Source organism: Daphnia magna, linkage group LG7 (genome assembly GCF_020631705.1).
Source record: "Daphnia magna isolate NIES linkage group LG7, ASM2063170v1.1, whole genome shotgun sequence".
In the NCBI taxonomy this organism is placed as follows: Eukaryota; Metazoa; Arthropoda; class Branchiopoda; order Diplostraca; family Daphniidae; genus Daphnia; species Daphnia magna.
The window spans coordinates 13,500,709-13,527,652 of record NC_059188.1 but is presented as its reverse complement, the minus strand read 5'-3'; the positions used below and the strand labels follow the sequence as shown (position 1 = coordinate 13,527,652).

Sequence of the window (26,944 nt, the reverse complement as noted above, 5' to 3'; positions counted from 1 at the left end):
TCTCTCTAAAGGGGAACTCGTCGTTTCCATAGCGACACTTGGATGCACATCAAACGGGATGAGAGACCCATCACGCAGCTTCCTCTTGTCGATAATCAATAGGACGTTGATCGATACGTCGATACATACGTTTCAAGTCGATTTGAAATATTTAAATAGTATCTAATCAAAAAAATTGTGATTTAATGTTTAAATGAGTCTGCTTTTGCTGTTGGTATGTGGGTGGGATTTTGGTCAGGTGCTCTTTACGTGCCCTGGTTGAAGGGGGCGGATCATAGACGTGTATAAAATATCCGGTAGATTTGTGTGTGTGTGTGTGTGTGTGTAGGAAGAGGGGGAGAGAGAGCATTGTCGTGTACTTTACAGCTCCGACTACGTAATGACGCGCGACGAAGCGAGGATTTGAATAATGTAATGGAGCAGCAGGAGCCGAGGGGTTGTCATGGTGATTGCATCCAATCCAATCTCCAAACAAAAGGAGAAAACGGGAAAAATCGATTTAAACGGGTCAACTTGCCGGACATGGCGGAACACGTAAATTGAATTTTGGCAATGAGTATTTATGATTTGTGATGTTTTTTTTCTTTTATTTAGGAGCAGCAGCAGCTGACATTGTGTGTCTAGTCTACATGCGTGTTATTTGCTGTCGAGTAACGAGACATGTCAGTCACGTACGGTGGATCGATGGATGGCCTCAATCTTTTGATGTTTGTGCTCTCAATTGACGGCATGATTGGGACTATTTCTTTAAGGACTCTTTTACCTTTTCATATTTTTATTCTGGATTCTCTATTCGATTTTGCGCTTGATTTGTAGAAAAATGCGCGACGCTGTTTGTGTGCGGGAAAAATACGTCAAAGGTACGTCAAAGGCACGTCAAAGATACGTCAAAGGCGATCCCCTAAAGATGTGGACCAGAAATGGGAGTAGGAGGGAAATCGGTGCTGTGAATTGGTTGCATCCATCAACTACCTAATTGAGTTTCTTTTCTCCGTAACGTTTTATTCAGCGCCGACTTGTCTAATGCAATTTTCATTCCACTTTCGCAGGCAAAAGTGGCTGACCATTGCTCGACATTTTCTCCTTTTAATAACGGGCAGGGGAACGGGTGCAATCAAAGGCCAACAGTGGCGGCGGTGGCGGTGCTAGGAGGATATTCACAAAGCAGAAGAGAAGAAGAAAATTGCCGACTACGACTCTCGTGAGATGTGAAGAGAAAAAGCGAGGCCAGTCGGCTCCTGTGGCGACGTTCGCTTGTCACACACACACGACCGGGGAGCGAAAAGAAAAAGAGCTCACTGGCACACAGTGCGATCGATACTTTTGGTGGTGGCGACGCACGGCGACGCTGCTGCTCCTACTACTACGGCTGCAAGAGGAGGGGGGGGAGTCTGGGAAGTGAGGAGGGCCTCAGACGCCTGTTTGACGACGTGAATCGAATCAAATGTGAGAGAACCGCCTTAAAGTCTCCCTACGGTATATTACGACATTTCATTTAAAACAAGTTTCATTTTTTCTTTTTTTTGAATCATTCAGGCCATGTTTTTGTTTCCTAATTCCTAATTCCTAATGGATGGAATCGATTCATTGTGTGATGGAACAGCGCCTGAACAAAAAGAGGTGAGACATTCTTTTGTTAATTTATGAGATGCTTGTCTCGTGTCACGCCAAGTCGTTTCATTTATTTCGAAAGAAATCCGCGTGACTGAGTGAACTTTGTGTCGGGTCGGACAGAGTCTCGTGATCGCGGCCGGGGGGGGTCAAGCAGACGACGCTGCAACGTTGTTTGGTTTGGGCTGTCGTTGATTGGTCGTCGTTTTACGCTATCGGTTTCGAACAACGCATTTCTTTGACATCCATTTTCGTTTTCTTGTTAAACACGAGGACCTTGTGGTGTGTGTGTGTGTGTGGTGAGGGGGAATTGTCAAGTGCTCTTCCCACGGGCATTTTCATTTGAACTGGCGGCGTTGTCGGAGAGCTGCTGTTGGGACGCGACGCCGGCCTTTGAACTGTTTCACCGAGTTGTGTACACGTCACTCGAGAGACAGAGGTGCGACACCGTGTCGGGGTAAGTCAACAATCCTCTTGTTTTTCTTCCAAACTTGTTGGCTGAAACGTTTTCAAGTTGGCCAATTTTGCGCGCGAGCGTCTAATGATCGTCGTCGGGACAATCAGGTTGCGTTTTTCCCGGCCCGGCCGGGGTTTCTCTTGTGGCATTTTACGACGATGGCAATCCGTTCAGAAAAATCCAGATTGCCATTGTTCTAGATTTCGAAAAAAAAAACAAAAAACCCCAACTGGATAATAACAACGTCAGCTGATGATGGGCTTCTTTCTCTGAGAAAAAGGAGAGATGGCAAAGAAGATCCGGATCGATCCAAATCCCTCCTACCCTTCCCCGGTTTCTTATCTATATTATACCACGCTCTGCTTTTTATTATGGAATAGCTTTTTTCTTCCATCCGCTCGTTTCCATCGTAGAAAAAAGAAAAAAACTTTATCCAGTTGAATGCGGATGCACACCCACATTCGTCAGTTCCTTTTTCTCCATTTTTTTCTTTCTTTCGTACAACTCCCCCCATCACATGCGCGCCATGTACTTTTCGAAATGGGGGGGGGGGGAGATTTTTCATCCGGAAGGAGAAAAGTATCCACCGTCCGTTTTTTTCCCCCGCCCCTTCCCGTACTCGTTGAATAATCGATAGACATCTCGGAAATGTCTTCGAGTTGAACTTGATGATTCTCGAGTAGTGGATCGTTTTTAATTGGTCATTTAAGTTTGACTCTCGTTAAAAAAAAAAAAAAAAAGTTTTCAGATTTGGAACGTGTCCAACTAAGAAGAGAAACAGGAAAAGAGCGGCTTTTTTAAATGACGAGGCCTCGTACGCAATTCTCATTCAATTTCTGTGCACAGAAAGAAAAATTCAATTGATTGGCCCACATGTTTCTGGCCTCTTCTTTCTTTTTTTCTACACGGCTAACAAGTGCTATGAATGTAATCACGTCGCCAAAGTTTTCTTTCCATAACAAAGAGAGCCGTCGCATTATGCAAACGAATGCGCTTTCAAGAGGCAGACGTGTGTGTGTGTGAGTGAAGATTGGATCATTTCAACGGCGCTCTATGCTGCGTTGCACGTCGGGAAAGGAAGATCGATCGTGATTTCACCCACCTCCCCCCCTTCATTTTTTCCAACATCTGCCGAACGAGATTTAATATTTATTTCGATATTATTGAGTTGGGATTGAGGTCAAGTGTTGTAATTGTCCTGCACGTCGTGTGAGGAGGTCCCGATGATTCCCGTTGGACAAGAGGAAAAGGAATAGCAAAAAGACGGGCCCGTGTTACTATGGTGATGGGGCTACACAGACGCGTGTGTGTCAGATTGGCTACGCGTGAAATTGGATGTTGTTGTTGTTGTTGTTCCAGCTCAGCCAGCCAGCCAGCCACCGTTTTTTTTTTTCTTCTTCTTCCTCCACAATCGATACATCCATCCATTTACCCCGTCTCCCCCCACCAGCCCATGTTTTTCTCTTCTTTTGCGGGATTCTTTTGGGGGAAGAGGAACGAGGGGCAGGGAAGATGGAGCTGGAAAGATCAACAACTTGACGTTACTCTATCCGTCCAGCTTTTGCGTTCGGATCAAACTCTTTTTTGTTTTGTTTTGTTTTGTTTTGTTTCATCGTCACGTGTTTGAGCAAATTGAGCAAAGGTAAAACTTGTTGGATTGCCTTCGTTTTTATTTATTATTTTTTTTTCCACGGGAATAATTTAAAATGGGGATGATTCATTCGAGTCTCATCTTCCGCCGGATGATGAAACAACCCCCATTCATCCCTCTTTTTTTTTTTTGGTATGATTCCCACCCCTGTTTATCACGAAACTAAAAACCTTTCTAATTTTATTTTTGACTTTTTTTTTTGTTTGTTCGGACGTCCAGTTACCCACACTCCCCTTAACTTAAAAAAGGAAAAAAGAAAAAAAGGTTTGTGGGTGGATGTTGTGTAATTCAATATTTAAGGGAGGCGGGGTGGGGGGGGCGGTGTACATAGGTAAAAAGAAAAAGACTTGCCTCGATGGTTTCTGTGTGTGTGTGTGTGTGTGTGGGTATTTTGACGTGATATGGATGACGTTCCTCAGGATCTCGTGTCACACTGGGCAAAGAAAAGAACAAAACAGGTTGAATACGACACCGAAAATTAGCCGCGTGATTTTCTTTTTCTTTCTCGAAATCCGCCCCGTAACCAAATGGACTGAAATTTCATTTTTCCATAAACATTTTTTTTGGTTTTCTGCCGCCCATTGTTGTGATCGACACGTTACAAAGATATAAAGAATATCTGAACAAGGAAAGAAAGAAATGAAATGTTGACACACGCCGAGCGTCCGGTGAGAGATGGCGTTGTCCCTTAAAAAGAGGCTGCTGCTGGTGTAGGGGTGGGTGGGGAGGGAGAGACGAAATAATAAAAGAAAAAAAGGGGCCCAACCCACGTATTGAACACAAAAGAGGAGAGAGATAACCGTCAAATGCTGCAACAAAAGGCAAAACAGAAAAATGTGTTCACCTGCTGTTTGATGGCGTCTCGTCGTTTTCGAGTCAATGATGCAATCATTTCAATGGCGGACAGAAAGCGTCTGCAATTTTTTTTTTTTCTTTTTCTTTTTCTTAAACAACTCAACTCTATGGTCAATTTCCTGAATTTTCTTTTCTTCTTATCTCTGAAATAAGAGTTTTTGGGTGGTCGAAGGGGTTTCTTCCGTTTCCTCCGAAATCGTCAACCCTGGAACTCGACGTAAACCCACCTCTACTAAACAAAACAAAACAACACCATCCAGCGGATGTTTGCGGTTGTAGAAAAATACTCAATTTCATCGTTTCTCTCTCCATTTTTTTTTTTTTTTTTCAAGTTTTGACGAAAAAAGTCAAGACGTAAAAAAAGAAAAGAAAAAAAATATGATGATGCATTAATTTTCAATTTTCTATATACGTTCGTATTTTGTGTGTGTGTGTGTGTGTTTTTGAAGTGTCCAAAGAGGCCCCGGAGCGCGTGACTTTTATGTGTAAAAAACCAAACAAAAAAAGAGACGTGTATGCGTCCCTTAGTTGTTTCAACTTTTGACACAACAGACATCCAAGTGTCGGTTTATTATTCGTGCCCCTCACTTCGCCTGTTGTTTTGCTGTTATTTCGAACGAACGTGTCGCTGCATTTGATTTCTATTTTTCTACATTTTCTCTCCGGCATTCCATCGACAGGGAGAGAGAAGAATAAAAACAAAACAAAAAAAGGAAAATGTAGTCAACATTCGAAAATAGATGTCGCTACGTGCAGCGGGGGGGAAATTGTCAAATATTTGACAACAAATCGTCTTTTTATTTTTGCTGTGTCGAGACGAAAGAAAGAAACGAGTGCGCGTCCAGGAAAAAGGTTGTTGTCCTGCGGATGGTGGATCGATTGATAAGCTCAAAGTCAATAATCCAACAGAGTGTACACGTCGTCGTTTCTTGTATAGCGGAGCAAACACAGTATTAGCCCTAATATGTAGGACGTTACGAGCTAGGTCGACTTGTGTGTGTCTGTGTGTGTGTGTGTGTGCAGAGCGCGATAACATCTCTTTGCTCCATTCTTTTTCCTGTATTTGCCTTTGCTCGCAGGAGGAGGAGGAGGAGGCAAAGAAACAACAGACGCAAACAAAAAAAAATGGCCCCGTCGAGGGCTGCGCTCTTTCGCCTTTGGCTGCCATCTTTCACAATCTCTCACAAAAAGTCAATAAGAAGAGTCACGTGAAAGTGGCCAAAAGATGAAATGACCCACCCAACTCTCACCACTCGATGTGCACTTGTTTCCAAAGCCGAGTCTCTTATCTCTCGGTTTCGTTGCATTTTTTTTTGTTGTCCCCCCCGTGAAAGACTTTTGAATTTTGCCGCTCTTCGACTACTAGCGCCACCGCTTTGAAAAACAGCTTCCTCTCCATCTTTCTTTTTTTTTGTTTTTTTCTTTCTCATAGTTTTGTCTCCTCTTTCCGGGTGGTATAGGTCCGCCCCCCTCCCAGGAATAAATAAAGGGGGGGTATTGCTAGTGCCTGCGTGTGTGTGTGTGTGTGTATGTAGAGTCAGCGTTTCAGTCGCCCACCCGCCTCCGCTGAGAACGGACGTGTCTGTTCTCGCCCAATCGTGTGGACTCGTCGCTTATTTCTCGTTCTTTCTCGTTGGTGCCGTGTTATTTTTACGAAGAAAATTTGGCGCTCATTTGTCTGCCCCCTCCCACTCCCCGACAGACAACGGCAGCAAAAAAGTGTATCGTTTTCAAATAGTTTGAAAGTGTCGACTCGTCAGCAAAGACGAATGTTCTTTTGAAGAACAAAACAAAAAACCCAATTTGCCATGCGTTCACGTTAGTCGAACGTGACTTTTTCGTTTCCCGTTGGTGGTTGTTGTTTCAAAGTGCAAGTGTTGCCGTATTGTTTTTTCTCTTTTCCTCCACCCCGTGACTGCAATGGCGGCGACAATTCATCGAGTCACGTGATCAACTTTTTAAATCGTCGGACGGTCGTCGTGTTATCTGGACAAACGGCCTCCTCCTTGTCTACCCCTCCCCGTTCTGCTGATATCAGCAGAGATTTCGTTCCGTCCGACATTTTTTCTTGTTTGTTAAGAGAGAAACATTTCATCTTTGGTGTTTGTGGCGTTCGGTCGTGTGCTCCGATTATTGAAGTGCTAGCACAACTTGCGTCTTTTGAATTGGTTCGCGTGTGTGTGTGTGTGTGTGTGTGTGTTTGTGTATTTTGGACACGAAAGAAAATGGAGATGCTCAATTCGTTGAATATTTTAGCCGGCAAGATCTCACCGCAAAATCACGAAGAAACGACAACCACTTCGTCTACAACGTCGGCCAGTTCAGCCGATCATTCGCCATCGTCCAGGTAAATTTGATTTGTCCTTTTTCTTTTTCGAAAAGTGCGTTATCAATCATGAACAAAGACGAGAGGTGAGCGCTTTTGTTCTTATCACGAAACAAACACAGATGTCGCTGTTATCTCAACGTGTGATTAGATTGTGCACACAGATGGTGTTTTTCACCACCCCACGCCCTCCCATTTGCAAATGAATGGACGGTCTTCTCCTCTGTAGCAGACGACCAATGTAAAAAAATTAGAGTCCAATTTTTGAATTTATGCAAGTTCCGTTGTTCTTGGGAAATGCTGGAAAGAAAAAAAAAAAAAAATTAATTCGTCGATGATGGTTGTGTAATTGGATTCGAAAAGGGATCCTATGTCCAGGACGGATATGCTAGATAGCATGACACCACCACACAAATCTTTTTTGTTTTTTTTTTTTCTTGTTACTTCTCCTTTTTCGTCGTTGTTTCTCTTTTTATTTCTAGAAAAAAAAAAAACCAAAAAAAACTCTGCATCTAGAATAGTGTTTAAAAAAGAAAGAAACGAATGTACACACGAACGCGAACTTGTTGAGCAAAGCAACGGAAATTGGTGTGCCTTGAATCAACAAACGGACGGCGGGCAGAACAAAAAAAGAAGAGCCCAAAAGAAGAAGCAACAAACAAAAAAGATGTTTAAACATTCGCCCTAATACTCGGCTCTAGGAAATATCTTGTAAACACAACCGAACCCCTTCCACCTTTTTCTCTTTTTTTTTTTTTCGTTCCGTTCCTCTCCCGCTCTCTCCCTCTATCGGATGTTTAAGTCTTAAATTGTTCTCATTTAAAAAAAAAAAATTTTTGAAAACAAAAAAACAAACAGGATGAACGGAGGTGGTCGTGTGGTGGCCGATCAACCGGATCCGGACGCGATCAAAATGTTTGTCGGTCAAATCCCGCGATCCATGGACGAAAACGATTTGCGTAAAATGTTTGAAGATTACGGCCAAGTGCATCAGGTCAACGTCCTCCGCGACAAAATCACCGGACAAAGTAAAGGTAAATCATCTTTTTTTCTTTCGTTTTGTTACGACCTCTCGAGACAGAGGAGGAGAACAAGTCGAGATAAATGGCTCAATAATGGACGAATGATGAACGAATGGTGAAAAGTCCCGCGTGACGCCGATCATCGTTTGGTGCTGTGCTCGATGCGTGAAAGAAGCCAATTCGATTGACGCGTGTCGGACGTGATTCGAATGTGTAAATCTTGGTCCCCTTTGGCAGAGATTGGACCCCACCCCGGAAAAGATGAGTTTTTTTTTTTTATTAATCTGAAATTTAGAAGAAAAGAAAAAGAAAAAAGGCAAGACGAAGGGGGAAATGCGTTTGGGATGCCAAAAATAAATAATAGTTTGGTACAAGTTAAAAAAAAAAAAAATAGAGAATGTGGAGGAGGGATGGGCGACGGGCCAAGAAAACAAAAGAGCGTCGTTCTATGTACGTGCTGCTATTTCGGTAGTTTTCGGCAATTGGGTGGCTAGGGCGCGGTGTGCACTGCGCACTCTTCAACTCTCCGTCTCCCTTACCCCCTCGTCTTTACCTCCTCAAAAAATGTTGAAGGGAAAAGATTTTTGTTGGCTCTTGCCACTAATAGTCTCAGACTCTTTCACACACACACACACATGAAAGCACGGCCAAAATAGTTTCCTTCCCCGACTGCCCTAGTCGATTTCACTTCCGCATTGCACCGCCCCGCCCCACCCACTTGATCGGAATCTGGATTTCGTTCAGCCGATTTCGCCTTTAAACTGATTTCGGTAGAACCAATTTATTTCGTTTACGTATCGCAAGAGTTTCATCTTGTTTTATTCGCCATCTTGCCGCACACGCGTGTCAAGTTGTAATTTCCCAAGCGGCTTGCCTCCGTCCCCCCTCCTTCTCTAAAAAAGAGAGAGAGAGGGAGAGAAAAAGCTGAACGAGAATCAAATTGGCTGTGCCACTAACCAGTTAGGAACGGACGTGATGCGACTTGACTGAGATTCCCCCTGGTGACCATTTTTCCCATTTCTTTTTTTTTTTTTTCGGGCCGGGGGTTTATTTATTCTCACCACATCGTTATTGCATCAGATGTATATTTTAAGAATGAGTTAATGCATTTCAAGCTCATTTCACCTGTTTCGATAGAAAAAAAAAAGACGAAGGGGTTTGGGGAAAGAGGATCTTAACGAGGAGAGTTGGCAATTGTCCCAAAGCGGAAGAGACTTGACGTGATTAGCTCTTCTTTTTCCTCCTTCCGTGCTCGTTGTCATAGTGATGTATATCCCTTTCTTCCTTGGATCAGCCATTGGGAGCGTCTCCCCCCAAAAAAAAAACGACAAAAGTGTCACCTTGGTAACGTCCATCGACGCTGATCATCTTGTTAATACACAAAAACGCAAGTGGAGGGGGGAGAGATTGTATCGATTTTTCCGTGCGCGCACATGTGGACGGAGATGACACAATTCGTCTCGCTCGTGCGGATTGCAGCAGCAGCCCGAACGCAAAGTTCCTAGCCCTGTTTTCATGTTTGGAAAGACGGGCCGGATCTTATCGATCGGCCATCATCGACGGAGGCAAAAGTTGTTTCTCGTCAACAGCTGCCCGCAGCTTCTTTTTACGTCTCAATCGATGCGACTCGAATCTCTCTCCCAAGATTTTGATTCGCTTGTTAACGACCTACGTGCACCAATTGTGAACGTCGTTGTTTTGTTTTTTGTTTTTATTTTTTTTTTCCAAATTCCCCCCGAGGCGCATTAAGCGCCTTTTAATTCTTTTCTCTTTGTTGGCCAACATCATTTTTATTCTTCTGTTATTGTAGGTTGCTGTTTTGTCACGTTCTACAAGCGCAAAGATGCCCTGCAGGCGCAAAACGACATGCACAACATCAAAACATTGAATGGGGTGAGATTTTTTGGAAATTCTTTTATTACGTTTTTTTGTTTTATTTTCAATGAAATTTAAAGAGAGAGAGACTGGGAATGAAGTAGCGCAATTTGCCTAATGAACCACGTCGCCGTCAACTAGACCGTCTGTCTCAACTTTTCGGGACAGACGCCAAGTTTCAAGAACAAAAAAATACGTTTCAATTAGCTCCGTCTTTTCCGTCTTTTCCGTCTCTATCCGCCATTCCAGCGCGTAGAAAATTGGGAAAAACAAGCATCTCTTTTTGTTTTGTTTTGCTGTTGTTGAAAAATTCATTTCGATCGTATACGACGACAAATCCGAGACACGGGGACGCACAGGTGTCGGCCATTTGATACATTTGGACCAATGAAATTCGAATCGTCTTTGCTGGAAGCGATGCGCCATACCGCCATAGCGAAGACGATGTGATCGTATCAGACGAGAGTCGTTTTTTTTTAAATCGATATTATGAACGGCACTATAAAAAAAAAAAAAAAGTGGGGGAAGGGGAGATCATTTTTTGTTATTGATTTATTTTTCTGTATCAAATGAAATGTATTTTGCTGCCGTACTTGTGCGGGTGGCTTTAGCAGCAACGATGGAGACTAACGCACACATAAGCATGATTTATGGCTTGTACGACGTAAAGCCCTTTTTCTATATGAAAAGCGAGAGAAATAAAAAAAATTTATTTTTTTATTGGGGCGGGGGGGGAATGATTAAATAGATGCATCATCCGATCCAAATGAAACCAGCAGACAGCGAGAATCGCAATGGTGAGTACACTATTTCATGTGCAGCCTCGTATCATCTAATGCAACGCTTGCGTTTTGTGCGACGTTGTCTGTTTGTTAGAGCGTAAACTCTTTGTGGGAATGCTGTCGAAGAAAATCACCGAGAACGACGTACGAATCATGTTCAGCGCTTATGGATCCATCGAAGAGTGCACCGTCCTCCGCGACAACAACAACATCAGTCGAGGTTTTTCTTTTATTTTCACACCTTCTTCGAATACTCAATATTTTGTGTTTTTTTTTTTTTTTTCATTTCTCCTTTCATTTGTATAATATTTCATTTGTATTAGCCAACGTTTTAATTCATTTTCTTGCCAAAGAAAAAAGACGTTCACGACATCTAGTGGTCGCTTTCTTCACTAACAAAACTAAACATTCCGTCGTTTTGCTCCCTATATTTTTTCATCCATTATTTGTTGTTTTGGCTGTTTGTGTTGTTGTCGATCACACAATCACAGACAAACACGTAAACCCCGCCCTCACAGTAATTGAATTGAATTTTTTTTTTTGTTGTTGTTGTTGTTATTGTTTTTGTTTATTTTTCCGAATTTTTGAATCAAAAAAAGAAATTTTTTGTTTTTGGTCGGTGATTGGTGTCTTGTTTCAGGATGTGCTTTTGTGACGTTCACGTCGCGTCAGTCCGCCGTCACTGCCATCAAGAACATGCATCACTCACAAACGATGGAGGTGTGTAAGTCCCCACCCAGTCGCACTAACCAATACCTACACCTACCCCCCTACCCCCAAATGTCCTTTTTGAATATTCATGTTTTTGTTTTTTTTTTATTAGTTTACCTTGCAAATGGTGTTGTGATGATAATATTTTTTTTTCTCCCCCCTTTTTTTTTATCTTGTTTGTCTCGTCGACTGGTCACCGTCATTTCGGTTTTAGGGATGTTCGTCACCGATGGTCGTGAAATTCGCCGACACCCAAAAAGAAAAGGATCAGAAACGGGTGCATCATGTTGGTGGTAGCCCCAATTTGTGGGGCGGCATTGGCATCAACAGTTTACCTCCACAATATCTGACGGTGACTTACATAATTCAAATGATTTCGTTCATCATTCATTTTCCATTGACTGGAAACATTGAAGGGTCTGCCTTCGAACGGTGGCGGAAGTTTGTCGCAATTGAGCGGGCTCAATGCCTTGGGTGTCCAGCAACTATTGGCAGCGTCGTCGCAGAATTCGCTGGCCAACACTCAAGGTGAAAAATACATTTCCACTCCGTCTCTCTTTTGTTCTATTGACATGAACGACGAGCGAGACGTGGATTATTTTTGGTGTCCCGACAGCCACACGCATGTTTTATTTTATTTTATTTTATTTTTTTTATTTTTGGCAGCCGCTTTACAAAGTCTAGCCAACTTACAAAATCAGGCCGGATTAGGAATGAGCGGAAATGGCAGTCCGGGCTCTGGCGTCAACGACCTCAATTCAAGTCTGGCCGCCCTGGCCAATTTCAATAGTCAAAACATTTTCGGATCACTAGGTGATTTCTGTTTCCTTGTTTTTTCTCTTTCTCGAACAGGAAAATTGACGGACTCATTTTTGTCGATTCGATTGTGTCAGATATCAACGCGATGAATATGCAGAATTTAGCCGCTTTGGCTGCGATCGCCAGTAACGGCAACGGTGGAATCCCTTCGCTCGGTTCAGGTGAGTTTTCAATCGCACAACACATTCGATTTTTGTGGGGTTTTTTTTTTTTTTTTTCAATTTATTTTGCCAGTCATTCGATTAGCTGAATTGAATTGAATGTCATGGCCGTTTCCTTTCTTCCGTCCATTTTCTAAGGGTGTGTAAAAACTATTGATTTGGAATCTTTGATTGCATTGGTGCATGTCTTTTATAGTCCCTTTCCTATTTATACATCAAAGTATTGACCGTCGTGAAAGAGATGAAAGAGAAATCATTTCAAACGAAAGTTGAACGACACATTTGATTGGAAATATTTCTTTTTATATTCGACGATATTGAATTCATTTGTGAAAAGATACTTATTCTTTCTCTCGTATTGGCTCTCTATTTGGATTTTGGGTGTGTGGTGTGCTATGCTGTGGTGGTGCCTGCCATTTGTGCCCTTGGGGTGTATCCAATCAATATTTTTATTTTTTTTTTATTATTTCTCAATCGTCTTCACACTTGCCCCCCCAATTATCGTTTGCTACTACCCTTTGCTGGCAATGACGTTGATGTTGTTGTTACGCAACAGCTTTCACGCACGGAGACGTCATTGTACCTGTGACAGCTTCACATGGGGGCCATTGGGGTCCCATTGTCGGTAAGTTTCGATGCTTCTCTAGTTCCTTTTTGTTTCGTTTTTTCTAATTTGCTTGCTGCATCCCCACTCCAACAAAAATTGGCTTTCAATTCAATTTTCTAAAAAAAAAAGAAAAAACGAAGAGTTGGTTTGCATGGTGATTTGCATGTGTCCCGTTGTTTGTTGTATAGACACTGTTGTTGATTTGTTCGTTTCCGCAACACACAAAACACAAAAGACACGCGTGAGAGAAATGATCATCTCCTTCCCTCCCAATCTTGGGTTTTTTTTATGTCGTGTTGTTGTATCGTTTCTTTCTTTTGGCCAGTTTTTGAATGCCCAATTTCTCAGTCGTCCTTCATCAAAGCCAGAAAACAAAACAAAAACAGGGAATTTCAAAAAAAAAACAATGGCGCATGTTTCCCTTTTGAATGGCTCGTTTTTTTTTCTGTGTTGGGGGTAGGGGATGGATATTTTCCAATGTCTATTGGAATTGTGGCCAACCTGAACACAATTGTCCCATCTGAACAATTGACAGGAGGATCAGCCAATAATTCGATGAGCCATCTGGCGGCTGCAGCACCTGGAGCGGCTCCATCTCATTCCAATAGCCAACAGCAGCAGCAGCAACAACAACAACAACAGAATTTGATCAACAATCGTAGCGCAAGTTGCGGATCAACGTCCACTGGAATCAATGGACTGGGCACGTCGGCCAACGCGGCCAACGCGGCCGTTGCGGCTGCCGCAAGTCTGGAAGCGCTGGCCAGCGCTTACACGGCTGGCATCCAGCAATTCACTACAGGTGCTGCCCTTGAACCCCTCCAGTGGAACCAGATGATCATTTCTCCATCACAGTCCCATTTTAAATGTTTTTTTTGTTTTTTTAATTAAATTAAATTTAATTAAATTTAAAGAACAAACACGAAATCCAAAACAATCGGACACACATTTGTTCCACGTATTTGCTCATTTTTCTGTGCTCTTTGTGCTTTTTCACGTATGCAAATCATCTTTGAATGGGCAGGCGGATCAAGTGCTCGATTTCAATGTTTCTAAATAATTATTTTCGTTTCATTCAAAAAGCTTTTCCCAATTTCACTGGCGGCCAAATGGGAATGAATGGCGCCAATGGAGGAAGTGTCAGCCCGTTGGGAGGTGGTGGTGGTGGTGGAAGTGTGACGGGCAGCGGATTACGCCAGCAGGAGGGACCGGAAGGATCGAACCTGTTCATCTACCACTTGCCACAGGAGTTTGGCGATACGGACCTGTTTCAAGCCTTTTCGCCCTTTGGCAACATTTTGTCGGCCAAAGTTTTCATCGACAAACAGACCAATTTGTCCAAATGTTTTGGTATCATTTCCCTTCCGACATTTCCTGTTTTTCTTTTTAAATCCTGATTTTCTGTGTTTTTCCTGATTTCAGGTTTCGTGTCGTACGATAATCCAATGAGCTCGCAGGCGGCCATTCAAGCCATGAACGGCTTTCAGATTGGCACGAAACGGCTCAAAGTCCAGCTGAAACGTTCCAAAGACGCCTCTAAACCTTACTAGAAAAACATTTGAGGCCAACGAAACAAATTTTCTGGGAAAAAACAAAAAAGAATTGGACTATTTTTCTAATTTCCTTGACGTCAATGAACGCAACAAATCCATCCCCCCATCCAAAAATAAAACGTACAATGTCACTGGATTTCAAACAACAACAAACAAAAAACACGCCTTGCCCTCCCCCTCCTCCCCCCCCCTCTCTTTTTGGTAGTAAGTTGGGAATTTTATTTTATTTTTTAAATTCTATTTGATTGAAAATGCATTTGAGATACGCGACAAAAGTACCTAGTCAAATTTATCAAATGGCTATATATACATATCACTTGATTGGTTCATCTTTCGTAAAATAGAGCGAGAATTCATGTCTATTTCGATTCACTTTTTTCACTGCTCAAATTATTCTAAACATCTTCCGTGAAGGTGTTTTTTAAGTAATAAAAAAAAAAGAAATTGGCTTTGGTTTTATCTCAGGAAACGTATTTGTAGCTTTTCGTTCTTATCGTCATTTGTGGCAGTGGCCAATTGAATGTTTTTTCGGATAGAATTAGTGTGATCGTCTCGTTGTTTGATTTTTCATTTGATTTTTTTTTTTCTTCTTCTTCTTCTTCTAGGTTTCCTTGTGTTCGTGTGTCCGTGTGCACCTCCACACCACAACCAACCACCAAACAAAAAATTAAAGTTTACCTTCGTTCACGTGTGTGTGTGTGTGTGTCAATCCCTTCCTTTTATTTTTCTTGTCACGTTTCCCTTTGTCCTCTCGTAGGCAAACATGTATTGTAATTCGTTTTACATGTGTAACCTCCGTTTGTGTGTGTGTGTGTGTGTGTGTGTGTCTTTGCAACATTTCAATGTTTAGTTTCAATGTTTCTTTTGTTTTTGTCCTTTTTCAATTGTTATGTTGATAGAAAACGTTATATAAGATTACTGTTGACAAGAATTGTTTTTGTGTTTTGCCCGGTCTAAGTGAGCTGGGCCAGATGCCAAAATGTCGTTGTTTCGCGATTTTCTATGTGCGTTTCTTTTCTGTTTCTGTTTTAAATCGAGTACGATTTTTGTTTTCGATGTTGATGTCGTCGACATGGATGTAGTGATCAGCTAGTCTCACACACCCCACATACATATAGTATATATATATATATAGATAATTAATTATAATTTAAATGATTATAATTTTATACGAATGTGTTCTTTGATACCTCCCTCCCCAAACACAATGCACCATCTTTGACTGTACGCCAACAGGTGGCGTTGCTAGTGACACGTCCAGCTGGACATCCTTCATGTGCCTTTTTTTTTTCCTGAAAATTTGGATGAAAGGAAACAACAAAGAAAAAGACTTTTGACAAGTTGTATACGCACTAGTCATATAACAAACAAGAAGAACACACACGCGTACGGCCAATTTACCACAAGTATGAAACTGCATTGACAATGACTGGCAAAAAATGATTAAAAAAAAAAGAAGCCCTTTCCAGCCGTGTCAACTGTTTGATCTACCTTTTGAATTAAAGGATGGGAAAACAACTGTACTACTACACACCAAATGGACACCTAAAATTGTTGTGTCTTTGTCAAATTTCGATGGTTTTTTAATTTTTCGTTCAGTGAATGTTTGTCATTTTTGTTGTGTGTGACGCGAATTGTTGTTGGTACGTGATCTCGTCGTTTCATTTTTGTTTTGTTTTTACCCTTTTTTTGTGGCGGACAACAACAAGCAGCGCGCGTTTTCGGCCAATGATTGACGTCGAAGAACTTTTTGGGGGAAGAATTTTTGTTCAATCGTCACATCATACTTAACAAAATGGAAGAGTCAGGAAGAAATTCACCGTATCCTTCAGTTTTTCTCCAAAGAAACACACACACACAAACTTGCGACCTTATGAGCACTGGTTGATGATGGTAGTCAAATTTGTAGTATTCATTTTCAGTTTCTAAACATTAGAAAGTTCCTGTCAGAGAGAAAGATAATTTTGAAATTCGGGTGAGATCGGCGTTGCCAAATTATTTTGTTATCCTTTGTCAATGTTTTTTTTTTCAATTATTATTCCTTTTTTTTTGAAATTTTTTATGCACCGCAAATTATAGTCGAATCAGATAAATTTGATGTTGAAAAATTAATTTTTTTTTCTTCATAATCGTGGAATACTTTAACGTGTTTCAGCACATCGCCGTGCGATTTTTTTTACCCATTTTTATGATGATTTTTCTCCCAAATGATGGCAGCCAAGTGAAACAGTTAATACAATATTTTAAATTAGCATCTTGACACATTTGTCGACTTTTACTAGTAAATAAGAATATGCAAGAATTATAGAAAGACGATCACGTTGCAAAAGCAAATTCAGAGCAAACTGACAACAGAGCGCTTTAGTAGTGAAAATGGCGGCAGGTGGGAAACGTGTTTCGTGCGGTCTGGATTTTGTCTCACCTTCTGATATTACTAATGCTCTGCAAATCGCAACAGAAGCCAAGTAAGTAATTTTTGTTTATTAAAGGGAATTACGTTGGCTGAAAGATAAAGCCTGAAACCAGATGAAAATCAATTATTATTCAACTTGTTGCTCGCTACAAAATTCTCGTGTTTGAACAGGTATGACTTCGCCGCAATGCCCATCGCCCATCCAAGGCACAAAAGAGATTTCTCGGGAAATTCACAAGCCAGGCGACTCACGGCGTTCACGCGAGCCGATTTGATACTCAATAGCTCAGGTAGTAAAAGAAAAATTTAAACCTAGTTTGAGACAAAATTATTAATTAACTTGTATTTGTTGCTCTCAAGACTGGAGTACTCTGATTGTAGGAAAAATTTCACCGCACATTGATTTAGATCATGAGGACAGGCTGTTGCGCCAAGAATCTGAAAACATGCTTGAGCAGGAATTGTCGTTTGCAGGCCACTTGGGTCTGCCTGCTGTCCTTGCTCCGTTGAGAAAGAATAACACAAACTTTGCCAGAGTGCTACACAACAAAGTGTTGGTGTCTCCTTCCAATCAAGTAATTAGTTTTGTTACCTTTCTCTTTGGCTCAAACCCAACTGTTTCTGTGGTGGCCAGGCTAGGTACCATGTGTGGCTTCACCTCCCTATGATTTCCCCTAAAACTGAGTCTAGTCAATTTGAGCGGGAAGTGAAAGAGGAAGACACCGATGATACATGGCACTGGTGGAACAATTTTCGCAGCACTGCTAATTTTGAGAAAAAACTTTCATTAGCCTTAGAGCTAACTGCTGATCTGCCAGATAGTGTTGACATAGATCGCTGGCTGGGTGAACCCATTAAATGTCTCGTAGTTCCGACTCATCTATTTATGACCAACAAGAAAGGTTTCCCCGTTCTTCCCAAATCGCATCAAGTGGCCATTCGTCAGTTTTTGCGTCAAAAGACTCAAATCCTCATCACTGGAACTCAGCGCCATCAACATTACAAGCATTATCAGCAGTATATGGAGCATTTGTGGCAAGTAAGAGCTAGTCATCCTCTGGACATTGGTTGTTCCCTTTACCACCAATTTTTTTAAATTTGATGACTTAGGTTGGGTATGAAGCAGACCCAGTTATGCAATTTGCACAAGGGTATGAAGACTTTCTCCAGTTCCCGCTCCAACCTCTTATGGATAATCTCGAATCCCAGACCTACGAAGTATTTGAAAAGGATCCAGTAAAATATACTGAATACCAGAGAGCTATGTACCTGGCTATTCTCGATAAAGTCAGCTTAGAGGACAAAGACTCGAAAATAATGTAAGGTTCCTTTCTATTTATCTCAACTTATTTTTCTATTAAATTCATTGTGGTGCACAGAACGTTGATGGTTGTTGGAGCTGGACGGGGACCGTTGGTTCGAGCTGCATTAGCTGCCGCAGAGAAAGCCGATCGTAAAATTCGTGTGTACGCAGTAGAGAAAAATCCCAATGCCATCGTCACGTAATATTATCTGCTATAACACCTAATTAATCCTTCCGTTGGATAAAATTTTTTTTTACTCGCAGACTTCAATGCCTAGCCGAAGAAGAATGGGGAGACCAAGTCACCATCGTTTCTTGCGACATGCGTGATTGGGATGCTCCTGAGAAGGCAGACATCCTAGTCTCAGAACTGCTCGGTTCGTTTGGTGATAATGAGCTTTCGCCTGAATGTCTTGATGGCGCCCAAAAATTTTTAAAAGGTAAAACAAATCGAAAATGGCACGAATAAGGTGATTGAGAATAAATTGTTTGTAGATGATGGCATCAGCATTCCAAGCAGCTATACTTCTTTTCTTGGACCAATCCAGTCTTCCAAACTGTACAACGAAGTTCGATCCTGTCGTGAGCGAGACAAACCGTATTACACTTCTTTTGAAATGTCGTACGTTGTGCACTTCCGTAACAGGACAGAACTTGCCGAACCTCAAGCCTTATTTACATTCACGCATCCCAACCGAGGCAAGCGATTCTTTTCTAAAGTTCAAAAATCGTCATTTATTAACTTTTGATGACTTGTGTAGAAACGCCCATAGACAACAGGCGTTATGAAGTACGCAATTTCCCCATCAAATGTGATTCAGTGCTACATGGGTTCGCAGGTTATTTCGAGACTATTCTCTACAAGGACGTGATGCTTTCTATCAATCCTGCCACGCATTCGCCTGGCATGTTCAGTTGGTTCCCTGTTCTTTTCCCTGTTCAGAACCCCATCAATTTGAAAAAGGCAAGTTATATTGTTCATTGACTGTTGCTTATGTGATCCATCAATTTTAACCATTCTATAGGGAGACAATCTTGAGATTCACTTTTGGCGCTGCGTTAATCGTACCCACGTATGGTATGAATGGTGCGTGACGAAACCTCTAGCCGGTGCCATACACAACCCATTGGGTCGTTCCCACAACATTGGCCTCTAATTATTACTTCCAAAACTAATCGTTGATGCCTACTGATTCCACTCATTTCGAGTTCTACCCATTGCCGTTATGGGACGGAATACAAGGATTTTCCAAGTGTGTCATACATCATTTTCTTTTTTAATTTGAAGGTGCCGAATTTTATTCATTGATTAAAATTTCTCGTGCTTTACAAGTGCCTCTAATGGTAAGATTCTCGTGCAAAGAATTACTACAAAAAAACCACTTTAACTGGCCGATTTTTTTGTTGTTTGTGTGCAGGAATTCATATTTTACTCCCAGTAAGGTGCATGCCGAAAATGGATCAGCCCAATCGGTCAGCTTGGTGTGAGAGGAAACCTAAAGTCTAAAAATAGTTGTTTTAGGTGCAGATCGATTGGTGTAGCACAGCCAGTATACTCCAAATGACGGTGAACACAATGGTGCCAATTGCAATTCAGATAAAAATTGATTGGTTTCAGATGACTTTGCAAACCTATGGGCCCACCACAATACCATCCTCACTTTCTTCTCTATAGAATCCTGGCATAACTGGTTTCTTTGATTGTGGCGTCTGTGACATCTTCTGGGCAAATAACTTACACTCCCGTTATCATTTTGGCTAAGCCTAGTGCAATAGGCCCTACTGAAATCCTGTCATCCGTGCACACAAATATGAAGAGCTCCCGTCTAGATTGCACCGAAGCTCATTTTCATCGGATAGCGGTTACACTCATTTTCCAACTGATGCTTGTGATGCCAGACCACGCTTTGCTGGGGGCAAGAAATCACGGAAATCAGCATTAACTTGTTGAGCGTAATCAACCCAAGGAGATTCTCGTCCAGGACCTCTGAAAACTGCAACGAATATTTAAAAAATCGACCGCAGTAGGCAAAAAGTAAATTGAAAAAATCGCGATCCTATCATCCTAAAAATCCTCATTCAGAAAATCAAAACAAACAAACTTCTAATTTGGCTGCGCGGTGACAGTTGCAGAGGAGGACTGGCTCCAGTACTTTGAACGACTAACCGTTGGTGAAAGAAAGTCGCATAATGTAGTCATTATTCTGCAGTATCGGATTCGTCGGAACTTGAAACTACCCCAGCTAGCACTCGGATCAGTGTGATAACTTCATCTTGGACAAATCACTTGAATTATCAAACAAACCAGATCCAACCAGTCTGACTGCTAATACGAAATCTTCCGGCATAACTTGCGATCTTGCTTAGGGAAAAGTGTGGCCGCCATATTCCCGGGACCTCTAGTGGAGAAATCATCAACTGCTTCATTCTTCTATGGCAAAATGTCAGTTGTTCATTTCTCTTGGCGTCGATTGAGGAATGAACGTCATAGTCAGCGAAATTGATCTTATGAGGTATGTTGTTATGGTAAATTTTCGCTTTTCATGGTAAAGTAAATCCATATAAAATTAGTAAAGTCTTTACAGTAGCTAAAATTTGAATTGAAAGAAACACAAAAACATATTTCCGAATTGATAAGCATCGTTTGATTTTGGTCTGATAACCAGGATGTGTTTTGTATCTCCTTGTCAAAATTACTATTTTTGCTCGAAAGGTTCTATTTGAAGGTCTTGTTTACTTTTTCCACATTTTAGTTGTTAGTGTTTTCATGTCTTATTAGGTGATATAGCTTTGTGTTTTAACAGTACTAGTTTTTTAATGTTTTTATTCTACTTTTAGGATTCTGTGATGCTGGTATGCTGCATGGCAACAAGATTGGTCTGTGACAGCATGGAGTGCCACCACCGTTGTGTTGTCAATTTTAAATAAAATATCTCTAGTGTCATTATTGTATTTGGTGTATCATAACTTCATTATTTTGAAACAAAGGGTAGTCCAAGATTCAAAGGGTTCAAATTCCTTTGCAATGCAAGTATGGGAAGTAATGGTGTGCTGATGAAAAGATTCAATGCTTTTCTTCTTCTTTACTGCCAGAACATGTTAGTCAGACTGTAAAAGGAAACGAAGAAAAAAATTTGATAAAATTTACGTTAAGAAAATTCTCTGGTAAGTAGGATTAAACGTGAAACAGGTTGAGTAAACGATTTACCAAGTTTTAATTCTGATTTTGCATAAATTAGATAATTAAAAAAGAAATACAAGTAAAAACTATTACAAGGATATTATTTTTATTGTCCCACCTCCGCCCAACAATTCCGCCGCTATTTTACATAACTTTCAATACATTCATAATCACATACATATATACACACACAAATACATACATACATACACATAACTAGTTAACCCGTTGGCTGCCAGGCCATACAACCCATAGGTTGCTTTACTACAGTTGCTACGCATCACGTCAGAAGGATCGCGAACAAGGTGGGACTTGTCCGAAGACAAGTCCGGGCTGACACGGTAATAGATTCCATTCCGGGAATGCACACCCCAGGAATCTACCACCGCATCGACAAAGAGAAGTCCCTACTGGTGCATTGCCTACGGCGCCTAAAGGCGCGGCGACTGTTCTCCCCATGGCATAGACCATGAGGTAGAACAGCGCCCGGTCCCTACAAGCTAAAAAAAAAATGGGACGCAAACGGGGTGGCAGCCAACGGGTTAACTATACACAAACAAAGCAAAGCAAAACAAAACAATACCACAGCACGACGTTCCTCGGTGAAACCCTTCTCCATCGCCGCAGGATATCGCTGCTAGCCCTTATATAATTTGCTCCATGTTGCTCAGCCATGGCGCTACCTTAAAAATGAACAAAGTTATCAGAATTGTACTTTTCATCAGACAAAAATGAATAAATTTTAAGCTACAAAAAAAATGGGACGCAAACGGGGTGGCAGCCAACGGGTTAACTAGTTCTATACACAAAACAAAACAATACCACAGCATGATGTTCCTCGGTGAACTGCTTCTCCATCGCCGCGGGATTTCTGCTTGGCTGCACCCCCTTAGGTCATTTTCTCCACGTTGGTCAGCCATGGCATTACCTTACAAATGAACAAATATATCAAACTTTTACATTTCATAAAGTAAAACTGAATGGAACTTACGCATATATGTCTCCGGCAGGCAAAGACAGCATACTGGAACGTTGATGGTTTATTTAGCACAGGAGGGGGGACGAACATAACGTATTTCTAAATGAATGAAAATAACACGGAAAGAAAACGTTTTCAAAATGATGAAACCTTGACAGATCAAACAATCTAACCTACGCTTGCAACCAATTGAGGGTGATAACTAAAGAAGTTGTCAGAAAGGCAATTTTGCAAAGAAGTAAGATGAATACTGGCAGTCCTATCACAGGATTATACATTATAATTGAACAACACTCCAAAACATAGAAACTTAAATTACCAAAGAGTGGAGATGGTGCCTATGCATGTTAGCTGGTTAATTAGAGATGAGAAGAAGGCTTTTAAAATAGGTGACGGTTTGGTGGATGTTGGGTTTATTGAATGTTTGAAGGTATGGTGATGGAAAGACGGGTGTGTCACAACATGTATATGAATATGTTGCACTCACTAGATGGGAAACCACAGTAAACTGTAGCATAAGCTAATAAAAAGTGTGAGATTCAGATGATCGTGTTCTAGCAGACCTACCTTCTTCACTTGTGTGTTCAGTTTCATTTCCTCTATAGTAATAAACATATGATGCCTAGTATGGGTGTAGGCACAATATGAATCCTCTCACTGGCAAATAGCGTGATGGCGAGTGGCAGACTTGGTTGTCCACAATTATATGGTTAGTAACTTGCTTAGCTGATCACAAGGGAAACTGTTACATAAAATAAAAGAAGCAATCAGTGCAAAATGCTTGCTCCCAACACATACACAGCAATGGATTTACTCAATTGGAAAATTACATACCGTTAATTTTTGGTTGAAGTATCTTCGAAATATAAAATTTATTGTAGGGAACGTAACAAACATGTAAACCACTCATTATCCGTTTTTACATAGCAATAAGTTTCAAGTAGTCAATCTTTTTACCACTAGATGCCTTCATCCAATTAGGGCTTGAACTTGAAATGGCGGATTAGATGGTTAGTCTGCTTTAGTCACGTGAGTGAGATCTGTTAAAGAAATTAAAAGAAAATAATTTTTTATACTGCGTTTCGTGTCTAATTCTAAATAATGTTTGTTGTCAATGTCTAACTAACAACATGCTCCTCAGCTAAATGCTCATCAAAAGATTGTGTGAATTACTGTTCTATGTATATTTCATTCAAGCAAGACTTTTTAAAAAATGATCTTAGTTTTATTATCATGATATAGAATCGTACTCATTGTGAATTGAAATAGGTATTGCTCGTAAAAGGGTTCTGAACCTTTTCCTTTAAAAAAATGTTCTCATGGTTACAGCCCAAGTAATCTCCTTTAGGGCAACTCTTTGAGGTAGCGGCTTGGTTGATTGCAGTTGGATTTAGCAAAATCTGTGACAAAAGATCAAAAGAAGAATCAAGAAAAAAAATACTGTAAAATGGGTAAACATACAAACACAGTGTAGTACAAATTGTGATTCACATCATTGAATTTATTTTGGACAGTAACCTATAATTTATATCAATTCTTTGACATAGTATTAATTCTGGGAAGCTTGTTTACTTAAATATTAATTTACATTTGACTACATTACATAATTTTTACTTATGTAAATAGATTGCCTTTAAGTGACAAGGACAAATAAAGACTAAAGAGGATTGAGTCTCAACAGAGTTAACTAACATACATGAAGCTTGTAAATATATAAGTGATTTCACACTATCAGTTAATGATCTCCATGGAATGAGATTGAATTGCATTAAGCCACACATAATAAAGCAAACACAAATGTGATCCATACCATAATGGGTATGGTAAAAATAAAATCTGTAATTGCAATGGCATTAATGGAATATTGCAAATACCCCGAAATTGTCACTTGAATAAGGTTAACTTCACAGGGGTGTTGATTGAAAACTAGTCACAATTTCTTAAAAGTTTTTATAATCTTATGTCAACCAATCTTAAAATATGGACATCGTAAGCGACTTGGCAATCTAGATGCAGTATCCTAGATGTGAATCGAACCAGAGGTATTCGAATTGCGAAGCGATTGCCGTAGCATCCTGGTATCTTGCCCAGTGAGATTTGAGGGACTATCTACACTTATGTTCAGTTTCTACAATGTGTCAAAGACGTAGAATTCATAGTCCTATCACCCATAGCTCAGTAGAAGAGCATTGGATAGGTAATCTACATACCCGGCCGGGGTTCAAGTCCTAGCCAGATTCTTCGTGCGTCAGCCACTTCTACCACAGAACTAAGAAAGACATGCATGTTTATGATGCAGAGACCAGTCTGATTAACAAATAGTTCCACGAAAAACTGCATTGAACTCATTACAGTACTTACGAGAATATCGTAGAAATTTTTTAACGAATAGCCCGCCTAAGAAGGTCTTGCATCGGACACTATAAGCAACACAAAGCCTGTCAGCTGATAAATAGAGGAGAATCAAAAGAATCATACCCAATAGTTACTTCTGAATGTAAAACACCTTCCACCATCATAATGAGTCGTCTTTTTTCTTTTAGAATTTACAAAAAAAAAAGTAAACTGTAACGTTTAACAGTGTAACTAAAGCTTGGCACGTGCATCGATTACTTTACAGCTGCAAACAACGCTGCACGTTAAAATAATTCAATTTGGATCAGAAATCATCACCTAGAGGTTTATCAAAATGTTAGAATCTCATCAAGAAAAAATTATACCAGGCAAACGTGGTTCTAATTAAGATTTTAGCTGAAAGCTAATACAAGTTCAGATGTCAAGATTTCTTTTTCGTAAATACGACGTGAAGAGATTCATACTTAATAGTGCACACCACAAAGATTCGGCAGATTGGTAAATAGAATTTTGAAACTAACAATATGGTGGAAACTTCGATCAACATCGACGCACTAATTAACTCGTTGAACTCGGTTACTGATTAACAATTGGAAATTCGACCACCAGATGTCTTCACCAAAAATTGCAACCGCTTAACAGCTTAAGAGGCTAATTAATAATGTAATTCCAAATTACTAGTCTAACTTCTAAAATATAAGGAATAAAAGGAAAAATTGTTTCCTTAACTAAAGCATGTACCGCTTTGAAAGGAATGTATAGGCAAACGCTTGAGGGTGTACCTGATGTGCGGCACAAGGAAAGCTACCTTGCTAACATTCCTAACATTGATCATGCAAAACAAATGTCAAAATCCATCACACCCAGATATTTCATGAAATTCAGGGGATAAAACCTCATGACTTCTTGCGTGGGACAACGGCGAAATTGAAAGCTAGTCACACAGGAATCTTACCAGACTTTACAGGAAAGGCAAGATAAAAAAAAGAAAATAATTTTTTTTTCTTCATTGAACACCAGCTTTGTTTTCAATTGTGGATAAACTATAGTTCATCAACCACTTTTTCAGGTACAGACTCTAGTATCCAGTCTAAGTAAGGTTGATTCCCCTGTAGGATCTGAATGTACAAAAGATAAGCATGGGTTGAAGGTAGAAATGACTAGTATAATCCTTTACCTTAGTAGAAATGACTTCACATACTTTATATGGATGGTGCTTCCTAAAATGTTTGAATGTTATAACATAATAACAAGTTGTGTACTAGATTTTTTGTTAAATATTACTTGACATATTCAGTGAGCACAGGTAAAACTGAGGTTCTTGTTTTCACCATCTATAGAAGAAATGATAATAAAAAGGTTTTTACCCTTTAAAGATAAACAGTTGGAATTTTGTATTACCATTAAAACTTCAGAATCTTCATTGATTTTGCCATCCCAATTATACCTGGTTTGAACAAAGAAGTTAACAACTTAAGCTAGAAGTACTTCAATAACATTTCATTCCTACACAGATGTGATTTTAGGAATTATGTTGACACATGCTGCCAGTTTGGCTGAGACAAGGCCACTGCAAAAAAAAAAAAAAAAAAAAAAGATATTGAGGTTGTTTTTAACTTGCAAAAAAAGTAGTTAACAGCTCAAACCGAGCAATATTCTTGGCCACCTCTTCATCGGGTGCTGTAATAAATGCCATTGAATGCATTCTAAAATGGGGACCACAGTTTACAATACGTTTAGACAGATGCCTTGATAAAACTTCTAAGGCAATAATTGTCATAACCACTACTCCTAGACGTCTCAAACAGCAATCTATGCAACGTGGAATTTTTTTAAAATTAGAATACTCGTCTATGCAAAGAGGAACTTCAGTGATGTTCTGGTTACACTACATCAAAACAGAATTTACAATAGACTACAAGAAACAAGACTGCTTCGTCTGCCCACGTCTGCGATTAGTATCGGCGATATTGCAAGCCGATTATTCTATCGATACGTCGCCTGTCGGACACGCTTTGCATACACTTACGACTTACCGTCTTTCGTGCACTTCCATTAACTTAATGGCATTAAGGGGCTAAGGCCAAACGCCGCCCTCAAGCCTAAACTACCAATGAACCAATGATTCCATGTCATCTTCAGATTCGATTGCCTAATTTATAAAACATACGGTATTTCAACGAATAAGCGGAATAAGTTTGAATATTGAGCTGTATAAAGAGAAATTGCTTAAATTTCTTAGTAAAGGTTTTTCCATCATTCATATGAAAAAAATATATATAT

The 26,944-nt window shown here is 40.4% G+C and overlaps 3 protein-coding genes across 9 annotated transcripts; 2 read left to right on the top strand and 1 right to left on the bottom strand.

Annotated features, from left to right (window-relative positions):
- The first annotated feature begins 54 nt into the window (after nt 1-54).
- Nucleotides 55-14,792, top strand: LOC116926042 (CUGBP Elav-like family member 1). 7 transcript variants are annotated; one of them, XM_045176371.1, is made up of 17 exons: nt 55-534; nt 595-1,446; nt 1,537-1,620; nt 6,831-6,921; nt 7,759-7,934; nt 9,733-9,815; nt 10,546-10,594; nt 10,674-10,799; nt 11,220-11,299; nt 11,505-11,642; nt 11,707-11,818; nt 11,957-12,103; nt 12,184-12,270; nt 12,827-12,895; nt 13,413-13,679; nt 13,961-14,227; nt 14,300-14,792. In XM_045176371.1, the coding sequence occupies exons 5-17, from the start codon at nt 7,760-7,762 to the stop codon at nt 14,425-14,427; spliced, it is 1,728 nt and encodes a 575-aa protein (XP_045032306.1). In that variant the 5' UTR covers nt 55-534; nt 595-1,446; nt 1,537-1,620; nt 6,831-6,921; nt 7,759; the 3' UTR covers nt 14,428-14,792. The 7 variants fall into 7 exon arrangements, with proteins under 7 accessions (XP_045032306.1, XP_045032305.1, XP_032788707.1 ...); XM_045176370.1 differs by having other exon boundaries at nt 595-1,476; XM_032932816.2 differs by lacking the exons at nt 55-534; nt 595-1,446; nt 1,537-1,620 and adding an exon at nt 1,724-2,068.
- Nucleotides 14,793-16,742: 1,950 nt separating this feature from the next.
- On the top strand, nt 16,743-19,402 carry LOC116926041 (protein arginine N-methyltransferase 5). Its single transcript, XM_032932812.2, has 10 exons — nt 16,743-16,895; nt 17,015-17,133; nt 17,204-17,418; nt 17,478-17,882; nt 17,954-18,162; nt 18,223-18,345; nt 18,411-18,586; nt 18,642-18,845; nt 18,908-19,110; nt 19,172-19,402. The coding sequence occupies exons 1-10, from the start codon at nt 16,804-16,806 to the stop codon at nt 19,301-19,303; spliced, it is 1,878 nt and encodes a 625-aa protein (XP_032788703.2). The 5' UTR covers nt 16,743-16,803; the 3' UTR covers nt 19,304-19,402.
- A 5,902-nt stretch (nt 19,403-25,304) lies between these two features.
- LOC116926075 (protein CutA homolog) lies at nt 25,305-26,638 on the bottom strand. The gene is made up of 6 exons (XM_032932864.2): nt 26,308-26,638; nt 26,172-26,231; nt 26,063-26,108; nt 25,946-25,995; nt 25,839-25,881; nt 25,305-25,779 (listed from the first exon to the last, which is right to left on the bottom strand). Exons 1-6 carry the CDS (start codon nt 26,439-26,441, stop codon nt 25,705-25,707), a joined length of 408 nt encoding a protein of 135 aa, XP_032788755.2. The 5' UTR covers nt 26,442-26,638; the 3' UTR covers nt 25,305-25,704.
- Between the last annotated feature and the right edge of the window lie 306 nt (nt 26,639-26,944).

Excerpts from the sequence above, each read along its gene's own strand:
- LOC116926042 (XM_032932813.2), top strand. The coding sequence starts at position 6,800 with ATGGAGATGCTCAATTCGTTGAATATTTTAGCCGGCAAGATCTCACCG. Across the intron at positions 11,643-11,706 it reads TACCTCCACAATATCTGACG|GGTCTGCCTTCGAACGGTGG; the intron begins GTGACTTACATA and ends GAAACATTGAAG. Across the intron at positions 13,680-13,960 it reads CATCCAGCAATTCACTACAG|CTTTTCCCAATTTCACTGGC; the intron begins GTGCTGCCCTTG and ends TCATTCAAAAAG.
- LOC116926041 (XM_032932812.2), top strand. The coding sequence starts at position 16,804 with ATGGCGGCAGGTGGGAAACGTGTTTCGTGCGGTCTGGATTTTGTCTCA. Across the intron at positions 18,163-18,222 it reads GACAAAGACTCGAAAATAAT|AACGTTGATGGTTGTTGGAG; the intron begins GTAAGGTTCCTT and ends TGTGGTGCACAG. Across the intron at positions 19,111-19,171 it reads ACCCCATCAATTTGAAAAAG|GGAGACAATCTTGAGATTCA; the intron begins GCAAGTTATATT and ends ACCATTCTATAG.
- LOC116926075 (XM_032932864.2), bottom strand. The coding sequence starts at position 26,441 with ATGACAATTATTGCCTTAGAAGTTTTATCAAGGCATCTGTCTAAACGT. Across the intron at positions 25,996-26,062 it reads AAGATTCTGAAGTTTTAATG|ATGGTGAAAACAAGAACCTC; the intron begins GTAATACAAAAT and ends TTTCTTCTATAG. Across the intron at positions 25,780-25,838 it reads GTGAAGTCATTTCTACTAAG|ATCCTACAGGGGAATCAACC; the intron begins GTAAAGGATTAT and ends TTGTACATTCAG.